The sequence below is a fragment of the Choristoneura fumiferana genome, chromosome 30, assembly GCF_025370935.1.
Source record: "Choristoneura fumiferana chromosome 30, NRCan_CFum_1, whole genome shotgun sequence".
NCBI lineage: Eukaryota > Metazoa > Arthropoda > Insecta > Lepidoptera > Tortricidae > Choristoneura > Choristoneura fumiferana.
The window spans coordinates 43,164-70,354 of NC_133501.1; the positions used below are offsets into that span (position 1 = coordinate 43,164).

General features: G+C 37.8%; 1 protein-coding gene across 1 annotated transcript; it reads left to right on the plus strand.

Moving 5' to 3' along the window:
- The first annotated feature begins 578 nt into the window (after window positions 1-578).
- Window positions 579-25,288, plus strand: LOC141444944 (solute carrier family 2, facilitated glucose transporter member 1-like). The gene is made up of 11 exons (XM_074110730.1): window positions 579-816; window positions 14,008-14,106; window positions 15,217-15,377; window positions 16,547-16,745; window positions 17,843-18,056; window positions 18,334-18,392; window positions 19,802-20,003; window positions 21,807-21,946; window positions 23,209-23,311; window positions 23,981-24,081; window positions 24,532-25,288. The coding sequence occupies exons 1-11, from the start codon at window positions 811-813 to the stop codon at window positions 24,667-24,669; spliced, it is 1,422 nt and encodes a 473-aa protein (XP_073966831.1). The 5' UTR covers window positions 579-810; the 3' UTR covers window positions 24,670-25,288.
- The last annotated feature ends 1,903 nt before the right edge of the window (window positions 25,289-27,191 follow it).

Genomic DNA, 27,191 nt, shown 5'->3' on the forward strand with positions numbered 1-27,191 from the left:
GGAGTTAGCGCTTTAACCTCAACGGCTATGTACGGATGTTAGCGACACGCGCGTCTACGGCTACGGGGCTACTGCGTCAAAAAATACAACGTGTGTATAGGCCCTTTTGTTTAAATGTACTTGTTTGAAGTTTCAGAATGAGTCTGTTAGATAAAAAAAAATATTGGACGCGTATTGTTAGTTAACATGTTTTGTTAGTTAAGATGAACATTATAGCCAGTTGAACTTCCGCGTGACTCCACGCCGTGCGACACTGGCACGCAGTGACGTATGGGGTCCCCAATCCCGAACTTTGCATTTAACCTTTGTAATTTTTTGTTTAGTTGAATAAAATACCAGCAATAGGCAAAGTTGGTAATGATTAATTTCGTGTAGGTACCTGTGTACACCAAAATCGTCCAAAATCACAAGATCTGCAGGATACTTAATTGCTGATGTACGATTTACAAAATTAATTGTTTTATTGTAAAGCAGTTGGTTAAACGTCAGCGCTTTTCCGCTGGTTTGCTCAAACATGGTGTCTGGTGGGACCGGTTTGTGACGTCACGCAAACCGCACCGAAGCGCGCGTCACTTCATTTGAAATTCGAATCATTTCGGAACAGCGCGTCCTATGGATGGCATCGATGCCGTAACATAACGCAGTCAACAAACCAACTTATTTAATTACGATTCGGGTTAAAACATCAAAATTGAGTGAAAATAGTGTAAATATTTTTAATTGTAATAAAGAACTGAGTTGTGTGTTACGAAAACTGTGTGCGTGCTAAAATTTTAAGTTTTATTTGGATTTCCCGTTATTCAGGACAGGATGGCGGTAAGTTTTTTGTTTTTTTTTTTTTTTAAATGAAAGCGCGGCGTTGACTGCCGGAGAAATGGTATTTTGTTTTCATAGGTGTTTTATATTACATACCTACTTAACACATGTTGTTTATCTATGGCATGAGGCGTATGAATTTTATTAAACAAGTGGATTTTTTTAACAATTGGTTTGTCTTTTCTTTTACGAGTTAGTGTGAAAATATTTTCTTATTTTTTTTTAAATAAAACGAGCAGCTCTAAGTTAAATTGTTATTTTATATTTATCATATTACTTGAAAACATTCAAAAATGATTAAAATAGTGTAGTAAGTATGTATTCTATGTAATTAAACTGCAAATGTGCTGCAGCTTATATGTATAATACCAAATCTAAACTATGTAGCTAAGTAGTTAGTTATCTACTTACCTGTTATTTATAGTTACCTACTTTTCAAAAAAATCCTCCGTTATTAACCCCCGACGCAAAAAGAGGGGTGTTATGAGTTTGATCTTTTATTCTTCCGTGAGCTTGACCGCTATGTGTCTGTGTGTCTGTCTGTGGCACCGTAGCACTTAAACGGGTAACTTTAACTTTTATTTGAAATCAGGTTTTTAGTCGGTGCAAAGTGGTTAAAACTTCTAAGTGTTTTATTTTTAGTAATTGCTAAAGTATTAATACGTAAATGTCGAGAAGTCCTTGCTGTAATATCTTTGATATTTAAGAAAATGGCTCCTAATACGTAAGTTTCATTGGTAAAACAAAAATACTAATAAAATTATAATCTTTACACAATACAAATATTTTTGATTCAACTAAACTTATTCAGATAAAAACAATAACATATTCTTGATTTTATTTTACTTTACTGATGAATCTCCAGTGGCCTCTCCTTCTTTTGACTAGTATAGATTGGTCGTTTAGTTAAATCACAGAATAAGTAATAGTATTACATTTAAAAAGTTTGAAAACGCTTCTCTGGCGTGCTTTTACCCTACGATACACAGTTTTACGGCACGACACTCTGCTTGAGAGGCCATATACTGGGTGTTTGGCAGATGGATGGATATAAGGTATAGGGGGTAGATGGGGCCATATATGCAACGTGGTCGAGCATAAAAAAATCACTTGGGCCCAAAGGTTTTTTTAAAGATTTAAAATAATGAAAACGGAGTATTTGAAGAATAAAAATAAAAAATCTCTGCATATGGCCCCATCTAACCCTATATACGTCCATCAATCTGCCAAACATCCTGTATAGGCAGGGGTGGCTCACTCCGCGATTACGATCTCCGCTACTAGTAGGTAGGTATGCCTGGCTGGTACCACTATGTAGTGGCTTATTCAGTGGTTGCCTCACACTCCCTCAGATCGCCCGTGTGACGCCCTCGTGCTTATTTTATTTGTACATTGCAAACGAAACGAATGCGTATCATCATCCCAGCCTATATACGTCCCACTGCTGGGCACAGGCCTCCTCTCAGAGCAAGAGGGCTTGGGCCATAGTTCCCACGCGGGCCCAGTGCGAACGAATGCGTATACGAGTACCTAATATGTGTTTTTATACATGTTGTGGATACGTGGGACGACCGGATGGCTAAGTGGTTAGAGAACCTGACTACGAAGTTTGAGGTCCTGGGTTGGAATCCCGGCCGGGGCAGATATTTGTGTGAATAACACGAATGTTTGTTCTCGGGTCTTGGATGTTTAATATGTATTTAAGTATGTATTTATCTATATAAGTATGTTTATCCGTTGCCTAGTATCCATAGTACAAGCTTTGCTTAGTTTGGGACTAGGTCAATTGGTGTCAAATGTCCCATGATATTTATTTATTTATTTATTTATTTATTTACGTGCGTGTGTGTGAAGATAGACGGACAATAAAATGAAGAATCAATAACCCTCCTTCGAGCAGTTGAGTAAATAGAGCCATTGCGTGGCGTAGACATGTGCATTATTATTCTTGTTTTTATTTTTTGTCCCACGTTGTCACGAATGTATGTTTTTGTTTCTTAAAAATAGAAGTAATTGTAATAGGTAGCCCTAACTTGCGCGTGCGCCGAACCGTTTCCCGGCAAGCATGCGGAAGAACACCGTTATGCTATTTATAGCCACGCTGCAGCGCAAACCGCGAGAATTTTATCTTTACGTGGAACTAATTGTGTGTACCTAATTTACTATAGGTTACCCAACCAGCAAAAAAGTCTTGGATTGCGCACTTTATGAGAGTGGTGGGGCTTATAGCACTCTTATAATTGTTTTGGAACATGTTACTGCTCTTATATTAGCCTTAGATAAGCTAGTACAGACTCAAGAACTCTCTATCTTATAACCTAGGCTCATATATGTATATAAGCTCATTTTATAATACTATTATAAGCCTCTTACTCCTACAATAACATTTACGAAGACTCATTGTACTTGAGAATATCTGTTCTTATAGCACCATTCTCTAAGTTTATTTGATTTTATAATGGTCCTGATAAATGCTCTTGTAAGAATGTTAGACTAATATGAGCATAACATAAGAACGTTATAAGCGTATACTTTTTTGATCTTGTTTAAAGCTATTATAAGATCAATAGCAATAGTTTAGTAAGATATTAGAATGATATTAGTTCATTTGATTTTATAATGGTCCTGATAAATGCTCTTGTAAGAATGTCAGACTAATATCAGCATAACATAAGAACATTATAAGCGTATACTTTTTTGATCTTTTTTTAAAGCTATTATAAGATCAATAGCAATAGTTTAGTAAGATATTAGAATGATATTAGTTCATTTGATTTTATAATGGTCCTGATAAATGCTCTTGTAAGAATGTCAGACTAATATCAGCATAACATAAGAACATTATAAGCGTATACTTTTTTGATCTTGTTTAAAGCTATTATAAGATCAATAGCAATAGTTTAGTAAGATATTAGAATGATATTAGTTCATTTGATTTTATAATGGTCCTGATAAATGCTCTTGTAAGAATGTCAGACTAATATCAGCATAACATAAGAACATTATAAGCGTATACTTTTTTGATCTTGTTTAAAGCTATTATAAGATCAATAGCAATAGTTTAGTAAGATATTAGAATGATATTAGTTCATTTGATTTTATAATGGTTTTGATAAAGGCTTTTGTAAGAATGTCAGACATAACATAAAAACACCAGACGAGTTAGTGTTGAGAAAAATATTGGTGAGGGTTCTGCAGGATTTGATTTCATGCAAGAAGTCGATATAGAGGACAGAGATTCAGTCTGTGACATAGATCATGTCAGTGAAAATTAATCTTCGACCGAGGACGAAACCGATTATGAAAAAGATTTTGCCTTAAAAAGTGATTTACAAAAATGGGCGTTAAACTTTAATGTACCACGTGCAAACGTAAATGGATTGCTATGTATTTTAAACAGAAGATTAAATAATGTTCTACCAAAGGATGCACGAACACTGCTTCAAACAAACAAACAGACAGTACACATTAGTGAGTTGTCTCTAGGATAGGAATGTTTTGGCATAGTAGCTTAATGAAGTCTGAATGATATTTTGGAACGTTTAATGTGCATTCCAGATATTATTCCGCTTAACATCATAAGCTCACCACGGGAAATTATAAAGAAAGCCTCAGATAGCTTGTTTATAGCCCTCGCCTTCGATCTTCTTCGACTTTCTTTATATTATTTCCCTATGTGAACAGTTTCCTAATATTTGTTTGATTTTATGGTTTTCATCTTCTTCTCAGCCATTTACATCACCAACGTTGTCACTTAAATAAAAAGTAAAAACTTTTAGTATATTTGTTTTTATAAAGTCGAGTGATCAGGTTAGGATAAAATCAGGTAAAGGTTAAACAGTTCATGTTTTATGTAGGTAAAGCAAGGAACCCTAAATTAATTCAACATGGCCGTACCATTGGTATTCAGAATGCTAATATTAGAGTAAATGATCTTACAATAGTCTAATAGTGCGCTGGAAAAGTGCAACTATAACAATGGCATCATTTTCACTACAATTATAGAAATAAACAAATATACGAGGATAAAAAATACTATTTTAATTGATTATTTGAGTGGGCGCATGAAATTTGAAGCGTAAAACAGGGTCTACTTTACAGTAAATAATATTTCCCAACGTAAATACTTACCGCGCAACATAAAGAACCACCAATGATAACAAACACGTTATTAATATTACTACTATTATTATACTTGCATTCAGTTTGTCACTACTATATTTTATTCTGCCACGCTGCAGTTCACTCACCGAGCATAATGCACGCGAAATGTTTCAAAATTTTGTGTGGTCGTACATAAAATCAAAATAAGCTTGTTTAGGCTCACAAGATTCTAACGTTGGGCCAATATAAGCCTATGCAGGCTTACAAAATACTTACGTAAAAGCGATATTAGCCTAAGGCAGCTTAAATTAGTTTTGTAAAGATTATTGTAAATGCGAACAGTATTCAATAAGACTGATATTAGGACGATGTTAAAATAAATACGCTTATAATTTGTGCCCAAATCCAGGCTTATACGATGATATAAAATCAATATTAGAGTGAAAATTTATAGTCTTGAGATGGTTGTAAGAGGGATTTTGCTGGTTGGGTATTTAATGATATCCAAGAATACTCTGAACAATACACTTGTGTTTTAAGCAAAACAATTGATTGAGATCACTTTAAAAGTAATGTACAGTCACCAGCACCAATATCTGACACAACAAGCGTGCATAAATATTTGATACGACTCTATGTCTAGGGCCGGAAGGACATGTCAGATATTTTTGCACGCTCCGCTGTGGCAGATATTAATGCTGCTGATGACCTGTACATACCTATGCTATTTTAAAATTACTTACGCTTACATATCACTATTTCTCAAAAAGTTGTCCATTTTCAGTTGTCCACTAAAAAAAAAATTTCCTGACACTGTTTCAACACAAAAAATAAGTAATATTGTGTTTATATCATATACAAAACCTTGTGGTAAAGGTGATATAATAAAATTACATATTTTTATGTGGTAGAGCCTTACTGTAACCACTTGCTGGCTGCAGTACGAATGGGCCGGCTCAACCGGGTTAGTACCACACTCCCACAGAATACCAGCATGAGTAGTTTTGCTACTGTGTTTCGTACAGTGAGTGGAAGTTCCGGAGGCCCAACTCCCCTCCCTTTGAATGCGGATAACTCACGTCTAAAATCGAGTTTAGCTCGACATGTTTCGGGCTAATTCGTAGTGCTTCCTCATGGAGCAACGCGACTTCAAAAGGTGTTCCCATACAAATTGTTTGGGAAACAAAACTGTTTGATTGAACACCCCTCTGGGGATAAAAATACGAAGCCGGGACGGATTGATAGTTCTCGTATAAACTGAAGGCTTTCTCATTTTGAAAACATCAAATATTTGGTCACGTCTAGTGCTAGTTACAATGGACGGCGGCCTGGTTATGTCAATTAGCGTTATCTTTATTGTTTAGACATTATATTATTAGGTAAATGTTGACTTATTCTTGGCTAGTTAAATATTATGTATTTTTATAAAAAACAATCATAAGGAGTGTATGTTAAAGTAAGTATTTTTTTGATGCAAGCTTTTTTGCTGAATGTACTTTGACTGTTTTATTGACTGTACTTGCATACTAGTAATCAGTAGCCTTAACGTGGGTTAAATTATAGTACTTACACCATGTAAATGCGAAAGTCAGTTTATTAGTTCCGCGTTCACGCTTTAAGAATTAAAATGTATCTTTTTCCTTTGTCCGACCCTCCGACCACGTGGTATTTTGTCAGTTCGTATTTGTGATGGGCCGAATGTAGTTTGAGCCGAATACAAACTTCGGCCGAACGTTCGGTAAAAATAAAAAAAAACCGAACTTCGGTTCAATAACCTGCCTCTAGTGTATTTTATACGAGCAGACTGATAAGAGATTGTTGAATTTGATTGTTGAAAACACCATTTAATAATTAAATATACTTACTAATTGTTTCTTAATGTTTAGTTTGTGAATCAATTTACGGATTGTAATCAAGATGTTTATTAAAATAATAAGTAGTACTCATTTTTTTACTGATTTCAGTCTAATTTCAGTCGAAATAGTGCAAGTAGGTACTTTTTTCTAGTGCCGAATGGTCGGCATTTAAACCGAATTTCGTCCGAATTCCGAAATTCGGCTCAAGCTGCCAAAATTCGGTTAAACCGAATGTGAAACGAATTTCGGTCCGTCCCTGTAGGTATTTATGGTACAGTTATCTTTACATGTGGTAGGTTCACGTAGCTACTCTGGTTTCGGAACCCGTTTGCCATTTGGCATTTCTCAGAACACGCTGCAGGACCAAGGGGGCTAGTACGAAATGCAGCTTGCCATTCCGCTGACGCTTATATTACGAGAGTGAGAGGGGCGATACGATAGAACTTCGATTTTCGAATGTCGTGGGTCGTAGTAGCCCTCCAGGCTCTATATTACGAAGTGAGGGACGCCCTAAAGCGCCACCTTACCGCATGTAACATCCCATGCGAGAGTTGGGAAGATCTCGCGTAAATGAGGCTGTTGCAAATTTCGAGACGCATCGCTTGGAACACCTGGATGCCAAACGTCTAACTATAAAGACCCGCCCGAAACCTTCCTACACTTACACGTATAATGATAGTGGTCAACTACATTGCGCGCCCCGTAATAGGACCTTTGAGACTAAGTTTGGCTTTGCCAGCCATATTCGGGCACATAATAAACAAGCCTAAAGGTTCGCCTTTGTGACAAAGGCTTTGTCGGACACGATATGGAGGCTTTATGGAGGACATCAATCAATCATATTACGAAGTTCGATATTTTGACCATCGACTTTTTAACATTAGAATACGAGTATATTAATTTTCAATATTCCGATAAGTCCCCAAATTACACTGATGTATTAACATCAGTGCCAAATTAGGTAATCCGGTAAGAATTGATACCACGCGACAGCAAGCTTAAGTTAGGTAATATATTTTATCAAGAACGCTTTATATTTAACACCAATGTGTAGCTCATTATATTATAATAATGTACTATTGTTATTAGAGGAAGTACGATAAGCTGATATAATAACCACAGCCTATTCAATTCGACCTTATAATTAGTTTAGTGAACCTTTAGCTTAGCACTGAGTTAACTGGAAAACCAGATAAGGCGGCGTTTCTGGCGGTGCTATTAGCTTGACCGCTGTGTGTCTGTGTATTTGTCTGTGGCAGTAGCTCTTAAACGGGTGGACAGATTTGAATGCGGTGTTTTTTATTTGAAAGCAGGTTTTCTAGCGATGGTCCTTAGGCATATTCGGTTCAGCCGTTTTTGAGATATTGAACTTTGAAGTGACAATGTGCAAAGTTGCATTACATTGCGGCGCTCGATTGACCTCTATTCGTTGGCTTTACGCTTTACTTACACGATTTATTGTATCAGGCGTTACTTTGCGGAGGTCCATATCAATGAACTAAAAGAATTTCCTTGCTCACCCGCGACCTTACGATAGCTAAGCTTATGCAAAATATAACAACATATATATTATGGTCTAACAACTGGTAGCATGGTGTACGGTTGTGTCACTCTGAAGATGAGCTCTGGTTGAGTTCGAAACGCGTCAGTGTAGTGTGGTGGTGGTGATAGATGGGTTTGTGTGATTTGTGTGTGTTCTTACAGTGTGGAGGTGGAGGAACTGCATGAACACGCATATTTTGCAAGCTTAGCTATCGTAAGGTCGCGGGTGAGCAAGGAAATTCTTTTAGTTCGTAACTTACACGATTTTTCTTGCAAGTCTAAACTCGGCTTTTGAGTTTAACATCTGTGGCCTGGCATAGTTCTTCATAAGTTGTTTAAAGTATTCGACGTTGGTCAAACAAATAGCCGTGTCTTGACCTATAGATAACTGAGGCCCACAGCTTTGTTTTTGCCGCCGTGAAAACTTGAGGTGCTAAGTGTGATTATAAATATCGATTGATTCAACTGTTTCGAAGTATTGCTTCATCGGTTTATATCGCCACTCGATCGCACACAACGGTTCCCGGTACACGACATGTTTTCTTAATAAACAATGCAACAGTAATCAACTTTTAAACAGTAACTAATAATGCAGACAATCGTTGGGGGAGCGGCGGCCTTACCCATTGCGATGCTCTGGGCGGCAGGTCTTTGCGAGGCCCTCGTGAAAAGTATGTGATGCGAAAATATAGTTAAAAAATCATTTTTTTTAATTGTTGTTTTGCGTTGTTTCGTTGCGCGAGGTAATCTAATTAGTCTAGTTTTAAGGTCACTTTGCATGCTATTATGTAGCAAAATATGTTTTTGTACTGGAAATGTTAATTTATCACCTACTAGCTTTTGCCCGCGGCTCCGCCCGCGTGGTATTTGGTTATCGGCATAAGTAAATTAAAATTGGTGTGAATTTTTGTTGTGTTGTGTAAACGTATTAGTTTTATTATTAATAATATTACTTTTGATATGATAGGATTTAAAATTGTTGTAATTATTGTAATTGTATTGTAATTGTAATTATTGTTGATATCCGACACAATGTAAAATTGTTATGGAAATAAATAATCTAATCTATCTATCTTTTTCCGGGATAAAAAGTAGCCTATGTCACTCTCGGGCCCATAAACTATCTCTATGCCAAAAATCACGTCGATCCGTTGCTCCGTTACGGCGTGAAAGACGGACAAACACACAAACACACTTTCGCATTTTTTTTTATATTTAATTTATTAAGGCAACAAACAGTTACATAGTTAAACATAGCATTTAAGACATGATAAGGTATAGACCTGGAGTGCCATAACAGTAATAAAGCATACATCATTAAACAGGAATGGTAGATGCGATAAAATGGCAATTGCAATTGAAGTAAAAACAGGTACGATAATAATCCTTATACGCTGAAAAACAAAAACAGTTAACAATTCTTATGGAGTTAAACAAGAAAATTGGAAAATTGGAACTGCGTGCGATTACTTAACATTTAGATGGCAAATAACACGGTTCTTGAAATTAATACAGTTTCTTTGGGCAAGAATATCAATGTGAGACAAATCTTTGTTATAATAACTGAGACAACGGTTGAAGTAAGAGTTAGTACAATATTTAGTGCGGGAGAACGGAATTGAGAACAATTTTTCATGTCGTGCATTGCATCGAGGAACTTTGAATGAAATATTACCAAGCAGTGAGGGGGAGTCCACATAACTTTGAATTATTTTAAAGAGGAACATCAAATCGAATTGAGTGCGTCGCTTTTCTAAGAACAAGAAATTATGGTGAGCTAAAGCATTGAGGTACGAATTGTAACCCCTGCCCATTCTGTAGTCCAGAGCATTTAGGAATTTCCTTAATTTATAATATTAGTATGGATATTTTAGGTGAATAAAGCCATTTGAATTAGAGGCCCCTGTCAGAGCGAGGCCCCGGGCGATTGCCCTGTTGGGGGAGCAAAATCCTCGCACTCACGAAGCATTGGCAGGCCTTCAACTAAAGGTGGACTGGCATCGCGAGAATTGCAGGCAAACGGTGGATGCAAGTGCATTGTGGCGTTCTAAGGGGGAGTATGTTCGGCAGTGGGCATCTTCCGGCTTATGATATGAGTAATAATCGAAGTATCTGTCGGCTGTCATTTACACTTAATAGTCAATTTACTTCGCTGTACATTGCTGGCAATTAGTATAATTTTGTTAGAAAGTTAACAGTGAATTTTAGTTTATTAATTAAATTAATATCATGGTTCAGCTACAGCAATACGTTACTTTAACCTCCTTTAAAAAAAGCCTGTCTGCCGGCAACACACTGTATAGTTAATTATACATTCTTAGTTTTATTTGTTTGATTTTGATTGATTTGATTGATTTCTAAATTAAAAATCATTTCAAAATTAAAGAAACTTTTTGTTTGTGCCTGGTGACATATTGAATACTGTTTTTTTTTTCTGTGACAATTACACAATGCACTTTGTTCCCACATTAGCATACTGTTTCTGTAAAAGGAGTTGACATTAAGCGGGAACCTAACTAAAAAGGTCGTAAAGTGTCATTGTCGCTTATATATAACCAACCTTGTTCTCATTCGAATTAGGTTGAAAATAAAACGACACTTATTCTAAAAAAGACTTAAAAACTGTCTAAAAAGACTTAAATATCTATTTGGTTTTTAAGACAATACACCTTAGTGCGTATAAATTTAGGTTTTAAATGGAATTGCATTGGTTTTGTTTAAAATTGGTTGTTCTTTTACCTAATTAGACATTTGCCGGACATTACCTTTTATATATTTATATGTATGTAGGTATAGGACTTATGCTACAACGAATAAGAACGAATTATACATAGATAGAACTAACTTTAGGTAATTGATATAATAATAATAACTTTCATAGGTTAATAGGTAACACACATGTCATGTTATGCTCACTTTGTATAAACTTATAACAAAAGAACAGCATGATATGGTTGCATGATGAACGATTGTGTTGCTCTGATGATGAATTCCGGTTGAGTTCGGAACGCGTCAGTGTAGTGGTGGTGATATGGGTTTGTGTGATTTGTGTGTGTTCTTACAGTGTGTTGAGGAACTGCATGAACACATTTGTTGTGTATTAACGTAGCTATCTTAAGGTCGCGGGTGAGCAGAGTACCTAATTGTTTATACTCGTAGTCCATTATAGATATGAACTTTCGCAAAGTAACGCCTGACTGAGCGTGTAAATACTGTTCCTTACAAAGACACGCATCGCAAGAAAACGTTGGACGTTAGGTCAATCTCCTGCCTTAAAAAAATAACGACCAAACCGGTTAATAGACGTGAAATAGATTACATCAACTTTAGCAAAAAAGTTGGTAAATAGTGTCGGCTCATAGGCAGTGTAGGGTTCTGTACAAAGGTCTCTGCCCATTACACCGTATCGTACCATGATCGTAACAGCAACGTGGCAGGCAAAAATATATTCTTTGTATTGAAAAGTATGAGACTATATCCACTAGCACGTTTCCTAAGCAGCCGTCGCCGTCGCGTGTAGGGTTGCTAATTATACTGTCTGTCCAGCAGTGGTGTAGGGGTTATAGCACGCAGCACGGAATGCTGAGGACCTGGGTTCGATTCCCAGCGCTGATCTCTTTTTCTAGTTTTTATATGCATCCATGTCTCAGTTTGTATTTTCGATATGGTTTCACGGGATACCCGTAAAAGTAACAAATTTGGAGTTGAAATAAAAAATATATAAAGACTCCAAAAAACCAATCATAACTATACTGTTAAAAACAGTATTATACTTTTTTTCACTACATTATACTTTTTACTGTTGAACTAAAACAAAGTATGTAAAATACTGTTTTCAGCATCAACATTGCCTAACACTAGCACACACTAAGTCAGTACCTGCAGCATATATAGTTACAATAGTGGTGGTTCAGAACGAATCTGCCAATGTTAATTTAATAAAAATTTACCTCCTTATCTATCTTATTTATCTTAATTTTAGTTTTGATTCTGACGAGGCTGTGAGGCTTTTAAAAATGAAACTGAATTTATAACTTGTGCGAGAAGCACCCAAAAATTTGTCTTTAAAACATGAAAAGAAGAAAATACTGTTCATTTTTCTAAAATACTGTTTATTTCCCTTCTCAGACGTAAATATAGTTTATTTCTTGTGTGAAAAGTTGGCAACCCTAGTCGCGTGTCATGTATGCGTTCCGTTTCTGACACGTTCCTATTACGGTCATGGCAGATACGGTGTTGTGTGTAGAGACCTTAATGCGGCAATTATTTAATGTTCAATTTTAGATGGTTCCCTACTGACACAGACTCAGATCACGATATTATGTTCCAAAACATACTCATTTAACAGAGTTTTCAGATTTAAATAAAATATTTTTTAGCCTGGTCATTCTACAAGTTTTTTGGAAATAAGTCGACATAAGGATGTTTTTTCGCATACGGCTTTTACGTGTAATTTTAAGAATCTATATTTTCGAAGATGGTAAAAAAAATCGTACCCTAAAATAGGTGGTTTTTTTAAGCAAAATTTTTATCAGTAAATTTACTGTCAAAATATGTTTCAATACTTAATTCAGTTTTTAGACCCGCAAGCTGAATCCACCAATATATCTAACAGGAAAATAAAAAAAACACCCTAGTGATTATTTCGTAATACGTCTAATTTCAATAAGGAAAAAATAAAATAAGATTTTTTAAGTCACATGTTATCAAGAAATTGGATTTTAAATAATTATCATTTAAATAGATATGATTGGAAATGACGTATTTTGTTAAACCGATATAACATGAGCAGCAAAAATAGGTACAAAAAATCTCAAGGCACGTTAAAGACATACCTAAACCTTAACTAAACCTTAACGGAGATTTTTAGTTTAACTTACTTAGGTTTTTCGAAAAAACCTTATCGCTTGTTTATTAACGATATACGGAACTCTAATAACAAGTCAAGATGTGCCCTTTATCCAACAGACAGTGACTCATACTAGATTCCCACGTGTCTCAAATTACATCATGCTTTAAAAATAAACTATGACCTTTTTGTTTTAAAAAAACGGAGGTTATTAAATCGGTTTAATATTTTTTCCTCAGAACTTCGTCATTTATGAACCGATTTCAGTATTTTTTGTTGGCATGTGTTAATTGTACATAAAAATAACAGTTTATATTGATAGATCGATGCACAAAGGCAAACTTTTCTCATAAGGGATCTCTTCCAGTTAACCTTTGAACGATTTACTTACATTACAGCAGAAACAACAGTAGGTGGCAGTTAATGTAAAATTAAAAGAGCGAAACTTAAAAGTAATCTAAAACTAAATAAATAGTATAGAAGTATTTTTAGGTTTAGGAATATAACCTATAGGACACGTATGTTTTTATAGGTAAAATTATTGCCCGCTACATTGCAATCGAATAAATACAAAAAAACCGTTTTTTTAACATACATTTTATTTTGTGACCAGTATTAAGCTTAATAAATATTTTTAAAGTTTTTTTTTACTGAAGTAGTGTTCCCAGCATCTTCATAAAGAGGCTACGCGACCCCTGGGGTCGCGACCCACAGGTTGAAAAACACTGCTATAAGTAAGCGTTCCGTTTTTCCTTCTTTAGGTACGGAACCCTAAAAACTAGGACCAGTGACCGCAGATTAGGAGGCTGTAGTTTTACAAAAAACTTTGCTTGTTTTCAGGGCATGAACCCTCGTCTCGCGTTCGCTGTCGTGTCCTCAGCATGCTGGTCGGCTTTCCAGCACGGCTACAGCACTGGAGTGCTCAACGCTCCGCAAGAAGTAAGTTTGATAAAGGTCACGGCTCATTAGAGCCATTCAGCAACCAACCCGCACCGCCTCGCCACGAGCGGTTAGCGTTCTGTATACGGATTTGTATGAGCATACACTCACCATCTCCGTAGCGTCACTGGATCGCCGTACTCGCGAGGTTCCCATGCGCGGACGGAAAGTGGATCACACATGTAGCATGTAGCATGGAAACATATGTGAACATTATATTTTAATTATAGATGAGGGCTCGCCCGCCCTTTGCACTCCTTAGTTATAAAATCTTAAATAATAAAGATTATTAGCTAAGTAATTATAAAAAATTTGTAATGATATTCTGATTTATAATAAACAGTTTCAATTTTTTTTATTTTTTATTTTACTCAGTTATAGCCAGCCCGCTGCTCGTACGCTTAAATGCATTAAACGCTATAAATAATGAATTATGAATTTCGCTTGCGATGCGGCGCTCTCTACCCACCCTTCATAGGAGACTACTTGCAAATTTGTGGACCACGCGAGGTCCACTCGTAACGCGGCGTCCGTCCGTGGACCACCTGTTTACAACAAGTGGACGCCGAAAAACGTGGCGGTGCTGGTCGGGTGCCGGGTGGCTCAAATGAGCTGTGACCTTAATATAATCGCCAGTTCTCTTCTTTAGAACTTGACACGCTGCTGTGTGTCTTGATTCACCATCAGCATTTGTGTGATGTGTTATTTATTATTTATTTAATTAAAATATGGCTTCTGTGCTATTTTAGGACAATTTCGCCAGTGTCGAAGTAAGCTCTCTTGGGAGCGTCGTTGTACGTGATTGTAGTTTTTGCAACTTGATAGTAAAATTCCAGAAACCACGTGGAGACAACTTGCGCATTAAAAGATGACAGACACGAGAGCAATATATAATTTTGTGATCACTGTTTACTGTTAAGGGGTTAAGGTTAATCGCCGCATAAAAACACTATCAAAATTATATTTCAACTAGGTACCCAAAGAAACCAGAAATACCAAAATTAGATGCTGTCTACATCCGCCATGTTCGAATGCTACAAATTGAGTCTTGTGTGATGTGTGTGTGTGTTTGTATTGTAAGGTCAATACTAAAAATTGCCAATTTGACAGGTGATGTCAAAATGGCTTCAATTCGAGGCGCTTTCTGGGACCAACCTGACGCTCGAGGCCACCAAAGAGCCGAAGGTGACCACCATTTGGTCCGTGACTGTCGCCATGTACTGTGTGGGTGGCATGATCGGAGGAATGCTGACTGGAGTCATCGCTGACAGGTATCTTTTGACTTTGACTTTGAATTTCGTAGTACGGCCAAGGACTTAAATTCATGAGCCGCAATGGAACCATTTCACAGTAAACGTCATAGTGACATCGCATTAATTAACAATGAAGATCGTAATGACTTTTCCTTTGAAAAGGTTCCATGGTCGCTCATGAATTAAAGCCGTACAAATATTAGGGCCTACGCTAGCTGACGCGGGTGCACTGCGCGGGCGCACGCCTGCGGGCGCGGACGCAGGTACAATCCGTCGCACGCGACGCGCGCAGTTAGTGCTGCTCATATAAAAAAATAGTTATTTGTGTCACAAGGGAGCAAAATGGTGTATTTACGTACATTGCATAGCGTACATTGAATCCAGAATGTAGCGAAGGATTCTACAATAGAATTCTGAGCGTAGCGAGGGATTCTCAAATAGAATCCTGAGCGTAATGAGGGATTCAAGTGTTAACGCCCAAGATGAAAATAATTTTGCTCCCGAGTAGCTCAATTTTTTTTAAATATAATTAAGAAACGACCAGCATAGAAAATGGCGTGGCTTTACAATTATCAACTTAAAAAAATGGCATTTGCACTAAAACACTTAGAAAAGCCGACAGGGAGGAAAAGTTACTTTTCTGAAGGAGAGGTGTGAAAAAAATATATCATGTTTGTATTAGGTAATAAAATATCTACTATTATAATTCTTCCTTCGTAGTCAATTACGAAACCAAAATTACGAAACCGGACTAAAGGTATTTTTCAACAGGCGCTCCATGCAAATGGCGTCAGTCATAGGATTAAACAATTACTTTGCTCACCCGTGACCTTACGATAGCTACGTCTGTGTAACAAATGTAGTTCAAGCAGATTCAAAATTCAAATTCAAATGATTTATTCAGCAAATAGGCCGCAATGGGCACTTTTACACGTCATTTTTTAAACTACCAGCGCTTTCGGAAAGACCATCATTGACAAGAAGAATGCGCCGCAAGTCTACACCTCCATTCCATGCTGTAAGAACACACTACTTATATCTTTCTTTTGTCTTGGCGCGGCGTGCTTGTTACATGTCATCTGATAGAGCTGCGGTTCGTGAGGCGGGTCTTCGCATTGTATTCGCGCGAGTTAGCGGATGCCCTAAGAATGCTACTTAATCAAAAACGTTTATTTCTCAATTGCCAGATTTGGTCGCAAGGGTGGTCTTCTCCTAAACAACGTCCTGGTGGCCGTGGCAGCCGTGTTCCAGGGCTGCGCGAAGGTCGCCAGCTCGGCTGAGCTGCTCATCCTGGGGAGGCTGGTCATCGGCATCAACAGTGGATTAAACGCCGGCCTTGCTCCAATGTATCTGGCGGAGATATCGCCCGTGTCACTGCGTGGTTCTGTAAGTGAAAGCTTATCCCATTCTTCTAACGCCATCTGTCGGAAGAAGTGAAAACAAATGTTTTAGCTGAATTGGGTAGTTTCCGGGGTAAAAAAAAACATTAATTTTAGTTTATTGAATCAGGCGTTACTTTGCGGAGGTCCATATCAATGAACTAAAAGAATTTCCTTGCTCACCCGCGACCTTACGATAGCTAAGCTTATGCAAAATATGCGTGTTCATGCAGTTTCTCCACCTCCACACTGTAAGAACACACACAAATCACACAAACCCATCCATCAACCACCACCACACTACACTGACCGTTTCGAACTCAACCAGAGCTCATCTTCAGAGTGACACAACCGTACACCATGCTACCAGTTGTTAGACCATAATATATACGTTGTTATATTTTGCATAAGCTTAGCTATCGTATGGTCGCGGGTGAGCAAGGAAATTCTTTTAGTTCATTAATTTTAGTCCCTCAGCAGAGCCGTCTTTCACCTATTAGAGGCCCTGGGCACAACATGCTGCATTCGGTATGTAAGCGTGATTTTCAGGCGAGAGTGGAGTAGCTATCGGTCATTTGGTAATGGAGTAGGGACTAGGGGGCCCAATGCATTGCGGGGTCCTGGGCACGTGCCCAGTGTGCCCAGTGGGGAAGAGGAGCCTGTCCCTCAGTCAGATAATCAGAAATTATTGGACACGTATTCTTTAGTCAATTAAACAAAAAATGACAAAGTAGAAGCGCGTCTAAGTTAGGGAGTGGTGGCCCATGAGGGGAACTTTAACTGGTCCTATATTTTCTGATCATCGAACAGACTGCGTCGCTGATACGAGGCTTAGAACAGCATTTTAAGAGTATTAAATGCAAAAATGGGTGGACCTATTGGTCACTGGAACAAACTGCATTCTACGTTTGTTGAGTTACACAGGTATGGTGTGCGTAAAAATTAAGTACTGAGTACCGAATTTCATCTAAATTGGTTTAGTGGTTTAGACGTGATAAGGTAACAAACAAACGCACAAATAGACTTACAAAGTTCTGCGAAAAACAGAAATATCCTTACAATAGGTATAAGTACAAGAGAATTTATCTTCAAATTTGTTCACAGATCGGCACAGTCTACCAGCTGGTGATAACAATATCTATCCTCCTCTCCCAAGTCCTGGGTCTGGAGTCAGTCCTGGGTACACCGGACGGCTGGCCCTGGCTATTGGCTGTCTGTGCCATACCAGCCATCATCCAATGCGCCACGCTCCCGCTTTGCCCTGAGTCACCGAAGTATCTGCTGCTGAATAAAGGAAGGGAACTGCATGCGCAACGAGGTTAGTAGTTCGACAGTTTGACGGTAGATGGCGCTGATATCAACTTGGAATAACTAGAGACCGGATTATGTGGTATTGTATTGCATATTTGCATATTTAGCCCATTTTTATCGGTTGTTGCATACTATAACTAAAATCTAGAGGTGACGTGTATTTTCATTATATTTAATTGGATTGTATTTCCCATGCCACCGCAGTGTGGATTGGGAACTTTACACTGATCCTTGAAAAGCATTTAATTGCAGTAAGCTTAATTTTTTGATGTTATTAATTTCAGCTCTGAATTGGCTGAGGGGTGATGCAGCTGTCCACGGAGAGATGGAGGAGATGCATCAGGTCAGTCAAAGCCTAAGGGCCTATGCTAGCTGGTGTGGCTTGCACGGAACGGGTGGACGCATATTGAACAATAGTATGAGTGCTAATTAACCTGCACCCGTGCCTGCAGTTGTAATTAGGTAAAAAAAGCATGTTGTGCCTTGAAACCCTCGGTTACCCTCAGGATTCTTATTTTGAACTCGCTTCGCTCGTGGTTCAATCCTAGAATGCTTCGCTTGGTCGCGTGTCAGTTAGTTTTGCAACTAAGGGACCCTATTCATCCCTGTATTATTTTCTTCATGACATTTTTTCTTTAATTTTATACTGTACCTAGTTTATAAGTTGAACAATGACTTTCCGCCAAGTTTCTTGCGGCGCATTCTTCTTGGCAATGATGGTCTTTCCGAAAGCGCTGGTAGTTTAAAACAAAATGACGTGTAAAAAAGCCCACTGCGGCCTATTTACAGAATAACTATTTGAATTTGAATTTTCAAAAGCACTTGCGCCAAACAGTTACTTTCTACCCCTCATCATCATCATCCCAGCCTATATACGTCCCACTGCTGGGCACAGGCCTCCTCTCAGAACAAGAGGGCTTGGGCCATAGTTCCCACGCGGGCCCAGTGCGGATCGGGAACTTCACACGCACCATTGAATTGCTTCGCAGGTTTGTGCAGGTTTCCTCACGATGTTTTCCTTCACCGCAAAGCTCATGGTAAATTTCGAAATGTAATTCCGCACATGAATTTCGAAAACTCAGAGGTGCGAGCCGGGGTTTGAACCCACGACCCTCTGCTTGAGAGGCGATAGGTCAAACCACTAGGCCACCACGGCTTTTTTTTTTGTTTACTTTACTTTCTACCCATGCATAACAAATAACCAAACTTCATTTAAATAGGTTCATCGATTTAAACATATAGAGGTAACAGACATATTTACTTTCACATTTGTAATATTAGTAAGTACCTACAACTACTTACTAAGTAAAGTAGGTAGGTAGTAGTAGTATCGGTATAAGTAATATCGGTGCCCTAAAATAAGTATCCACTTTTCTATACAAGTAATACGAAAAAGTGGATACATAACGTTTGGTTTTGCAGGTGGTAGGACCTTGTGCAAGGTCCGCCCGGATTGCTACCACCATCTTGCTCGCTAATCCTGCCGTGAAGCAGCTGTGCTTGCACTGTTGTTTCGGCGTGGAGAGTAAGACAGCCGGTGAAATTACTGGCACTTGAGGTATCCCATCTTAGGCCTCTAGGTTGGCAACGCAACCAACCAGGGGTATTGCAGATGTTTATGGGCGGTGGTGATCTCTTACCATCAGGAGACCCACTTGCTCGTTTGCCGTCCAGTCGAATAAAAAAAAAAAGGGAACCTACGTACTACGCAGCAAGGATGGTGTTCTTACCACCTTATTTTAATTATTTCAGGAAGCAGAAAAGAACAAGGTCAGCAAGAAAGTGACGCTTCGCGAACTCTTCGGGAACAGGTCCCTCAGGCAGCCACTCCTCATCGCAATGACCATAATGGTGGCCCAGCAGCTATCTGGCATCAACGCAGTCATGTTCTTCTCGACGGAGATATTCACGCAAGCCAGCATTAAGGCGCCGTATTCGCAGTATGCTACTTTAGGTGGGTTATTTTTGGCGCAATAAATGTCTGAGTGTTTGTACTGACCCGGTAGTGCCGTTTAATGTGGTGCTCATTAGTTAGGAAAGGCGATTTTGTCGGTTTTTCGACCCTCCTTGGTGAATTTGTCTCGAAAAAATCTCGTGAGATTTGCCTAGAAAATCTCGTGAGATTTGTCTCGAAAAATCTCACAAGATTTACAGAAAAATAAGACCATAACTGGGAATCAAACCCAGGTCCCAGGTCTTATTTTTCTGTTTTTTCTGTGCATCTTTATTTCAGTTTGTATTTTCAATTTAGGTTTTACGGGATGACCGTAAAAGTAAAAATTTGGAATTGAAATAAAAAAAACAAAAAGATTCCAAAAAACCAATCTCACAAGATTTGTCTAGTAAAATTTCGTTCCTCTTGAATATATCTCACATAGAGATTTTGCAAAATGCAAACTTTTAGAGCTACTGTCCTACTTTGTGACTTTCACGTAAATGCGGTAAATATTAGGTTGAGTCAAACTTTATAGAAACACGATCACATTTTTATTTGTTTGTTCAAAAATCTAAATAAAAAAAGTAAATTTCTAAGTAAATTTCTATTTATTGTACAAAAAGGAAAGAAAAATCAGCAAAGGTAATTACGTGATACGAGTTGCCAACGCGTAGTACCTCGACACAAAACAGATAGTTCAGAAATCAATCTCCATACAAGTGCGCTCGAGATACGCACACATAGACACTGCTCACGGACACGATATCTCGGACCGGTTGGGACCAGTGCGAGCGCGAGTGCCACCCGCTTGAGACAAGCGTCTGTGAACTTTTTTCTGCAATAGGGGAACAAAAAAGAAGTTAAATTGAAAATACAAACTGAAATAAAGATGCACAGAAAAACAGAAAAATAAGACCATGACTGGGAATCGAACCCAGGTCCTCGGTAATCCGTAACGCGTGCTATACGCTACACCACTGATGGTCAAAAAATACAAAAAGATTCCAAAAACCAATCTTAATTTGATTGCTTAGTAACGATATCTCTTGTCCGGGTGAGCGGTTAGTTCCAAAATCCAATGGAGTGCCGAAAAAAGTTTCTCGATGAGGGCTACGGCATAGATGTCGCTAGCGTCACTGCTTAAGTGACTAAGTAAGAACAAACAAGCTGAGATATGAGGTGCATAGGGGAAATTCGTGTCGGTACCGTTGACCATCAGTGGTGTAGCGGTATAGCACGCGGTACGGATTACGAGGACCTGGGTTCGATTCCCAGTGATGGTCTTATTTTCTGATTTTTCTGTGCATCTTTATTTCAGTTTGTATTTTCAATTTAGGTTTTACGGGATGACCGTAAAAGTAAAAATTTGGAATTGAAATAAAAAATACAAAAAGATACAAAAAACCAATCTTTAAAAAGAAGGTATTATAACTGTTCAGTTATAATACGGTTGTTTAAATTAAATAATCATGCATTTCGCCATAACGAAACCGTCGCAAGATATTTTCTGTGACAAATTTTTTTTCTATGACATTTTCTATGACATTAAAATAAAATCTTTTAGTTATTAATTTATATTTCCATTCTTCCCTTTTCATTCTCAACAATAAATAAAATAACTAGATAAGAGTGCCACTACTACGATAGTTTTTTGGTGCATAAGCCATAGTTGACAACCCTAGAGTGACCGACGAGCGTAGGTATGAAAAGTGAAGTACATTACAGGAGATTGACTTCTGAACTATCTGTGTTTTGTGACCTCGGCGAGACCGCCCCTCTCCGCGTGAAGATTTCAGCCTGTATGATTCTCCGTATTTCCAGGAATGGGAGCAATGAACGTGGTGATGACAGTGGTCAGTTTGGTGCTAGTGGAGGTGGCGGGACGGAAGACCTTGCTGCTGGTCGGGTTCACTGGCATGTTCGTCTGTACCGTGGCGCTTAACGTCGCCATGCTGTATACGGTGAGTGATACTTTCTATACTCCATTTATTTGTTCTGACACATGATGACACATGATGATTATGTAACTTTGTGAGGCGGTAACTAATTTTTTATTGTTTCCAACAGAGATAATTATAATGCCTGAAAAAATTAAATCACATTAAAACTGCTGATTGTTCGAATATTTGAACTCAAATTCGCTAACAAACTGTTAAGTTACTTTCTTTAATGAACTGTACAATGTTGTTTCAATAGGCCGCAATGAGGTCTATCGTTTTTTGTCTCACTAGATGGCGCACTGTTGCGTGAGGTTTTTAAGTATGGCTTTCAAAGTCTGTTATTACGGGCGTGAAAACAAAGTTTAGATTAAAATCATATTTAATACACCTTAAAACCGTACCATAAAAATATCGAGTATGCTACAGTGTTGCAAAGTCCCCGTTTTGTTCGGAAAAAAGGGAGGACAAAGGTTTCCAAAAGACAAAACTGTCTCAGAACACAAACATCCATTGCCCCGGAACGCATATTTGCCATAGTTAATTTCAGAAATTGCAAAATATTCACAAAATTATTCTAATTATAAATAAACCCGCGTAGCTCACCCAAAAACTATGAGATTTGACATTTCGGAGACCTCACGCTACACTAGCGCCTCTGGTGGCGAATTCATACGCGATAGCCCTCATTGGTAAAGGTGATGGTTATCGGTAAAAACAAAGGAGTGTTGTGTGATGGGGTGACAAATAAAAATGACCAGGTGCGGCGTAGTAGTGCCGGTACTTTTTGTGATCAAGTGCGGGTAATTCGAAGGCCTCGCGCTGCTAGGCAGACTTGACACCCCACAGTTCAGTCTACTCGTGACCACGGTCACTGTAATGTGGTCGAAACGTCGAAGTAAATATTACTCGTGTGTTTAGCGTGCTAAGTCCCGTTTGTGGTATTTTAATTGAGTGAAAATCACGAATGTACCTAAACATTAAATTATTTATTGATATTATTCACATGTCCAGCTATCTACATACCTACTACATAAGCATTCATTCACTGTATCTCAACGTTGGTCAATTATATTTCTTTCTATGTATTAGTACAATAAAGGGTTTACATAAGGCTTTTATGTCCTACTGCACATAAAAATAAAAATACAAATACACAGAGAGGAGAACAAAGGTGAGCTTATCCCTAAAAAGGGATCTCTTCCAGCTAACCTACATATATATTCAATTATTCATACATACATATTGTCATCTACATATAACCACATGTTATTTTCCACATCCAGACTTCCTACACCTGGATACCGTACCTCTGCATCGCGCTGGTCATCCTCTTCGTGGTGATGTTTGCCGTGGGCCCTGGCTCCATCCCCTGGTTCCTGGTCACTGGTAAGTGGTATCATCATCATCAGGAAAAATGAAATTTCTAATTTATTGAATCAGGCGTTACTTTGCGGAGGTCCATATCAATGATCAGATTTGCATATCAGATGTTACGTCTGGTAGCATGGTGTACGGTTGTGTTGCTCTGAAGATGAGAAACGCTTCAGTGTAGGTATGTGTGTGTTCTTACAGTGTGGAGGTGGAGGAACTGCATGAACACGCATATCTTGCATAAACTTAGTATCATAAGGTCGCGGGTGAGCAAAGAAATTCTTTTAGTTCAATGAAATTTCTGTTTCGTGTTTCGGTGTTGAAGTGTCTATTATAAAGGAGATCATTATCACCTAGATCTAAATATATCCCACTGCAGTGCACAGGAAGGTGGGCAAAATTATCGTTGCCAGGCAAAGTTACTGTTGGCAAGCAAAGTTACCGTAGGTAGGCAAAGTTACCATTGAATTCTTTAATTAAGTTATATATCTAAGTATGTTTTTACAGGCTTAAAAATATACAATAGTTAGTCCAGTTCGAAGTGATTGCACTGGAAACATAATATTTTATCAGTCGTGGTTATATTAGCTCCTATACTACGCACAGCCTGTCTCGTAGGTACCCATTTCAATTTCATTAGTGGGCAAAGTTATGACTATTCACGGTGTTATAATTGTTTGTCAGAGCTGTTCAACCAGTCCTCGCGGCCCGCGGCGGCCTCGGTTGCTGTGACTGTTAACTGGGCCGCTAACTTCATCGTTGGGCTCAGCTTCTTGCCCCTTCAGGTACGTAATCATCTACTTCTACTTATACGTAGCAATAGAAAAGTTCTCTTTATTCATTATCAAAACTCATTATGAAAAAACAGGTTTTTAGAAATGATTACCACCTTGTTACTTAGCTTGCCCTATTTGTTTAATTATTTATTTGGGTCAAATCTTAGAAGCTAAATTTGACCTACTTCCTGTGGTCAGATTGACTTGAAATTACATACTTAAGTAAATATGGTGACAATACAATAATCTGGCAGTGACATCCTGGTAGTCTAGCCAGGATCATCTCCGCAGGACGGAACTCCTCAACGGTTAATGGCATCAACTAGAAATTTGGTACGCAAATGTACTTTGAATGACAATGCAAGTACAGTCAACAAGAAGGACAGTCAGCAAAAAAAAAACGCTTATTAAATTTTTTTTTTTAACAAAAGCTTATTAACATTTTTATTTCTCCCACAGCTTATCCTCAAAGCGAACGTGTTCATTATATTTGCGGCGTTCCAGCTGCTCTTCATCATCTTCATCAGTCGGAAGGTCCCGGAGACAAAGAATAAGACCGTCGAGGAGATCACCGCCATGTTCAGACAGCATATGTGATGACATTAATCCTAGATCATTGCATGTATTGTATGACAAAACAAGATTGACAAACTCAAACACGATTAAGTAAAAAATACAATTGAACTAAAGGGAAAACATACATCACAAGGGAAAAATTTGGGAGGCCTTATCACTGCTGGTACTCAATTGGTTGGTACAGTCAAGGGCAAAGATATCGACACGGCCAAAGTTACAAAATTATGTATACACGACTTTATGCACTTAACATTAAGGCCGTGTATACATATTTTTGCAACTTTAGCCGTGTCGATATCTTGCCCTTGACTGTACAACTTTGCCCACTTTAAGAAGTAAATTGAATGAAATATTTTTTGTTGTACTTAGATTTATTTAACTATTTAATTAGTTGTACCAACGGTGAATTTAATTTAAGAAAAATGCATGAAATACAAATTTTCTTGTAAAACATTATATTATTATATATCATTCTTAAATAAATTTAACGTGATACGAAAGTGGGAAAGAAGAATGATGTAATAGCACATTGTCATCCCACGTGATTGCACATTGTTTCACATTGTATTGTATCGAACAATCTTATAATTGACAGGAGATCCCAAATTGTGTCCGTTCATCACAAATCGGTCAAATAAAACAGTATATTACTTTACTTACTAAGTTTGGAGTAATTTTTGGTTTGTTCTTCGTTGGTTAATATTTTTTATTCAAATTTAAATGGGACCAAATCGAAAGTTACATATTTGACAGTTCTGATGTACCTACCAAAAAAAAATAGCCGCATCGAGAACTTTCTACTTTTTGAAAATAGCTAAAAATAATTATTTGTTTTGGTAATATAATTTTGAAATCAATTTATCACAACTGTTAGTGTGTAGGTGTTCAGACTGGTTTATTTATTGTTATATAAATAAGTTAAGGTGATTTTCCACTGGCGAGGCGAGACGAGAAATTTGTATGACGGCGCTCGTGGCGCGCGCGCGAGAATGAATACAAATTTCAATTCTCGTCTCGATTTTATAAAGAAACATATTAAGTTTTGAACAATTTACTGAAGCAAGTCAACAAATAAAATATAAAATGTTGCTTTGATTCCTACTAATATTATATACTAGCTGTTGCCCGCGACTTCGTATCGCGCAGGAACTGTGCAATTTCCGGGATAAAAAGTATTCTATATGTTAATCTAGGCTATATATTGTCTGTCTGCCAAATTTCATTTAGATCTGTTTACTCGTGTTATTGAAAAAGAGTAACATCCGTTTTTTTTTGTACACAAGTGTGTCATTTATTTAATCAAGTGTAAATGTATTTTTCCTCCAGATGGCGTAAAAAATTGCTTGCATGTAGACTATGTATGATCCCAAATAAGACAGGATGCCTTTTATCCCAGTGAAATAAAATTAGTAATCGAAATCGATGTCAACAGCTATTTTTTAGGTGCTTGAGGATGGGAAAATAAATTGAGGTGTTCCTTTTTTTACACTTCAGTACCTTAGGCATGTAATTTGACAAGTATGACATTTATATAAAATGAAATGACATATTGAGGCATTCATCAGTAAGTTAATCTTTGTTGTTTATCTTGATTTTATAAAATTGGTAGGTACCTATAAGCCGATGGCCTTGTTGCCAAAGCATTCACTTCTTAAATTTAAGAACTACGCTCTTGTCGGCGGAGTAATCGCCACTCCGCACGTACTTCGGCCAGCTGTTTGACTGCCTAATACCAACGATAAATAAAAAAACATAAATCAATATAGTTTTGTAAATTTGCCTACAAGCGGGAAACGTCATTATACCACAGAACTATATTATGACTTGTTTATGGTAAATCTATTTTGGCTTGAATAGTTTTTGAATGGCAATGTTAACCCTCTAGCAGGCAAAGTTGTAATTTATTAGAATTAGAATGAAACCGGCTTCGCTCGGTAATAATGTAGATTCATAATAATATGTTTAGAAATTTTTTTTACCACTGTAAAGACTGTCGTACATTTCGAAAATCTGAAGTATATTTCCAGCCTTAATATATCACAAACGTACTTTCACAGCTAACCTACGTATCGGTATTTCACCAGTAGATAGTTCTCCTAAATCTTATTTGCCCAAATAACTATGATGTCTCTGTCTCATAATCAAAGAAATTAGACCTAAAGGGCCCATATACGGTACGATTCGTCTGTACGATCGATCTGATGAAAAATCGACGAATCGTACCGTGGTGTGGGGCCCTTAAAGAGGTCACAATGGAGAACGAAATGCAACCTGTGACACCTGTGACACGTGATGACGTACCGTGACACTAACGCCACTTTGATGTGATGACTTGACATGTTTACTTCGCAACGCCATTATATACTTAGTAATTTATTCAAGTTTATATTGAAAATACTCGATAATCCGAATTTTTCCGCCTACAAGTTGTCGACTCGGATTGACAAATTTTTTACGCTCTTCAATTTTGATGTGCATTTCGTTCGAGTCTACCGTAGACCGGTACGAAATTATTAATATAGATAAGTCGGTATGGCGATAGC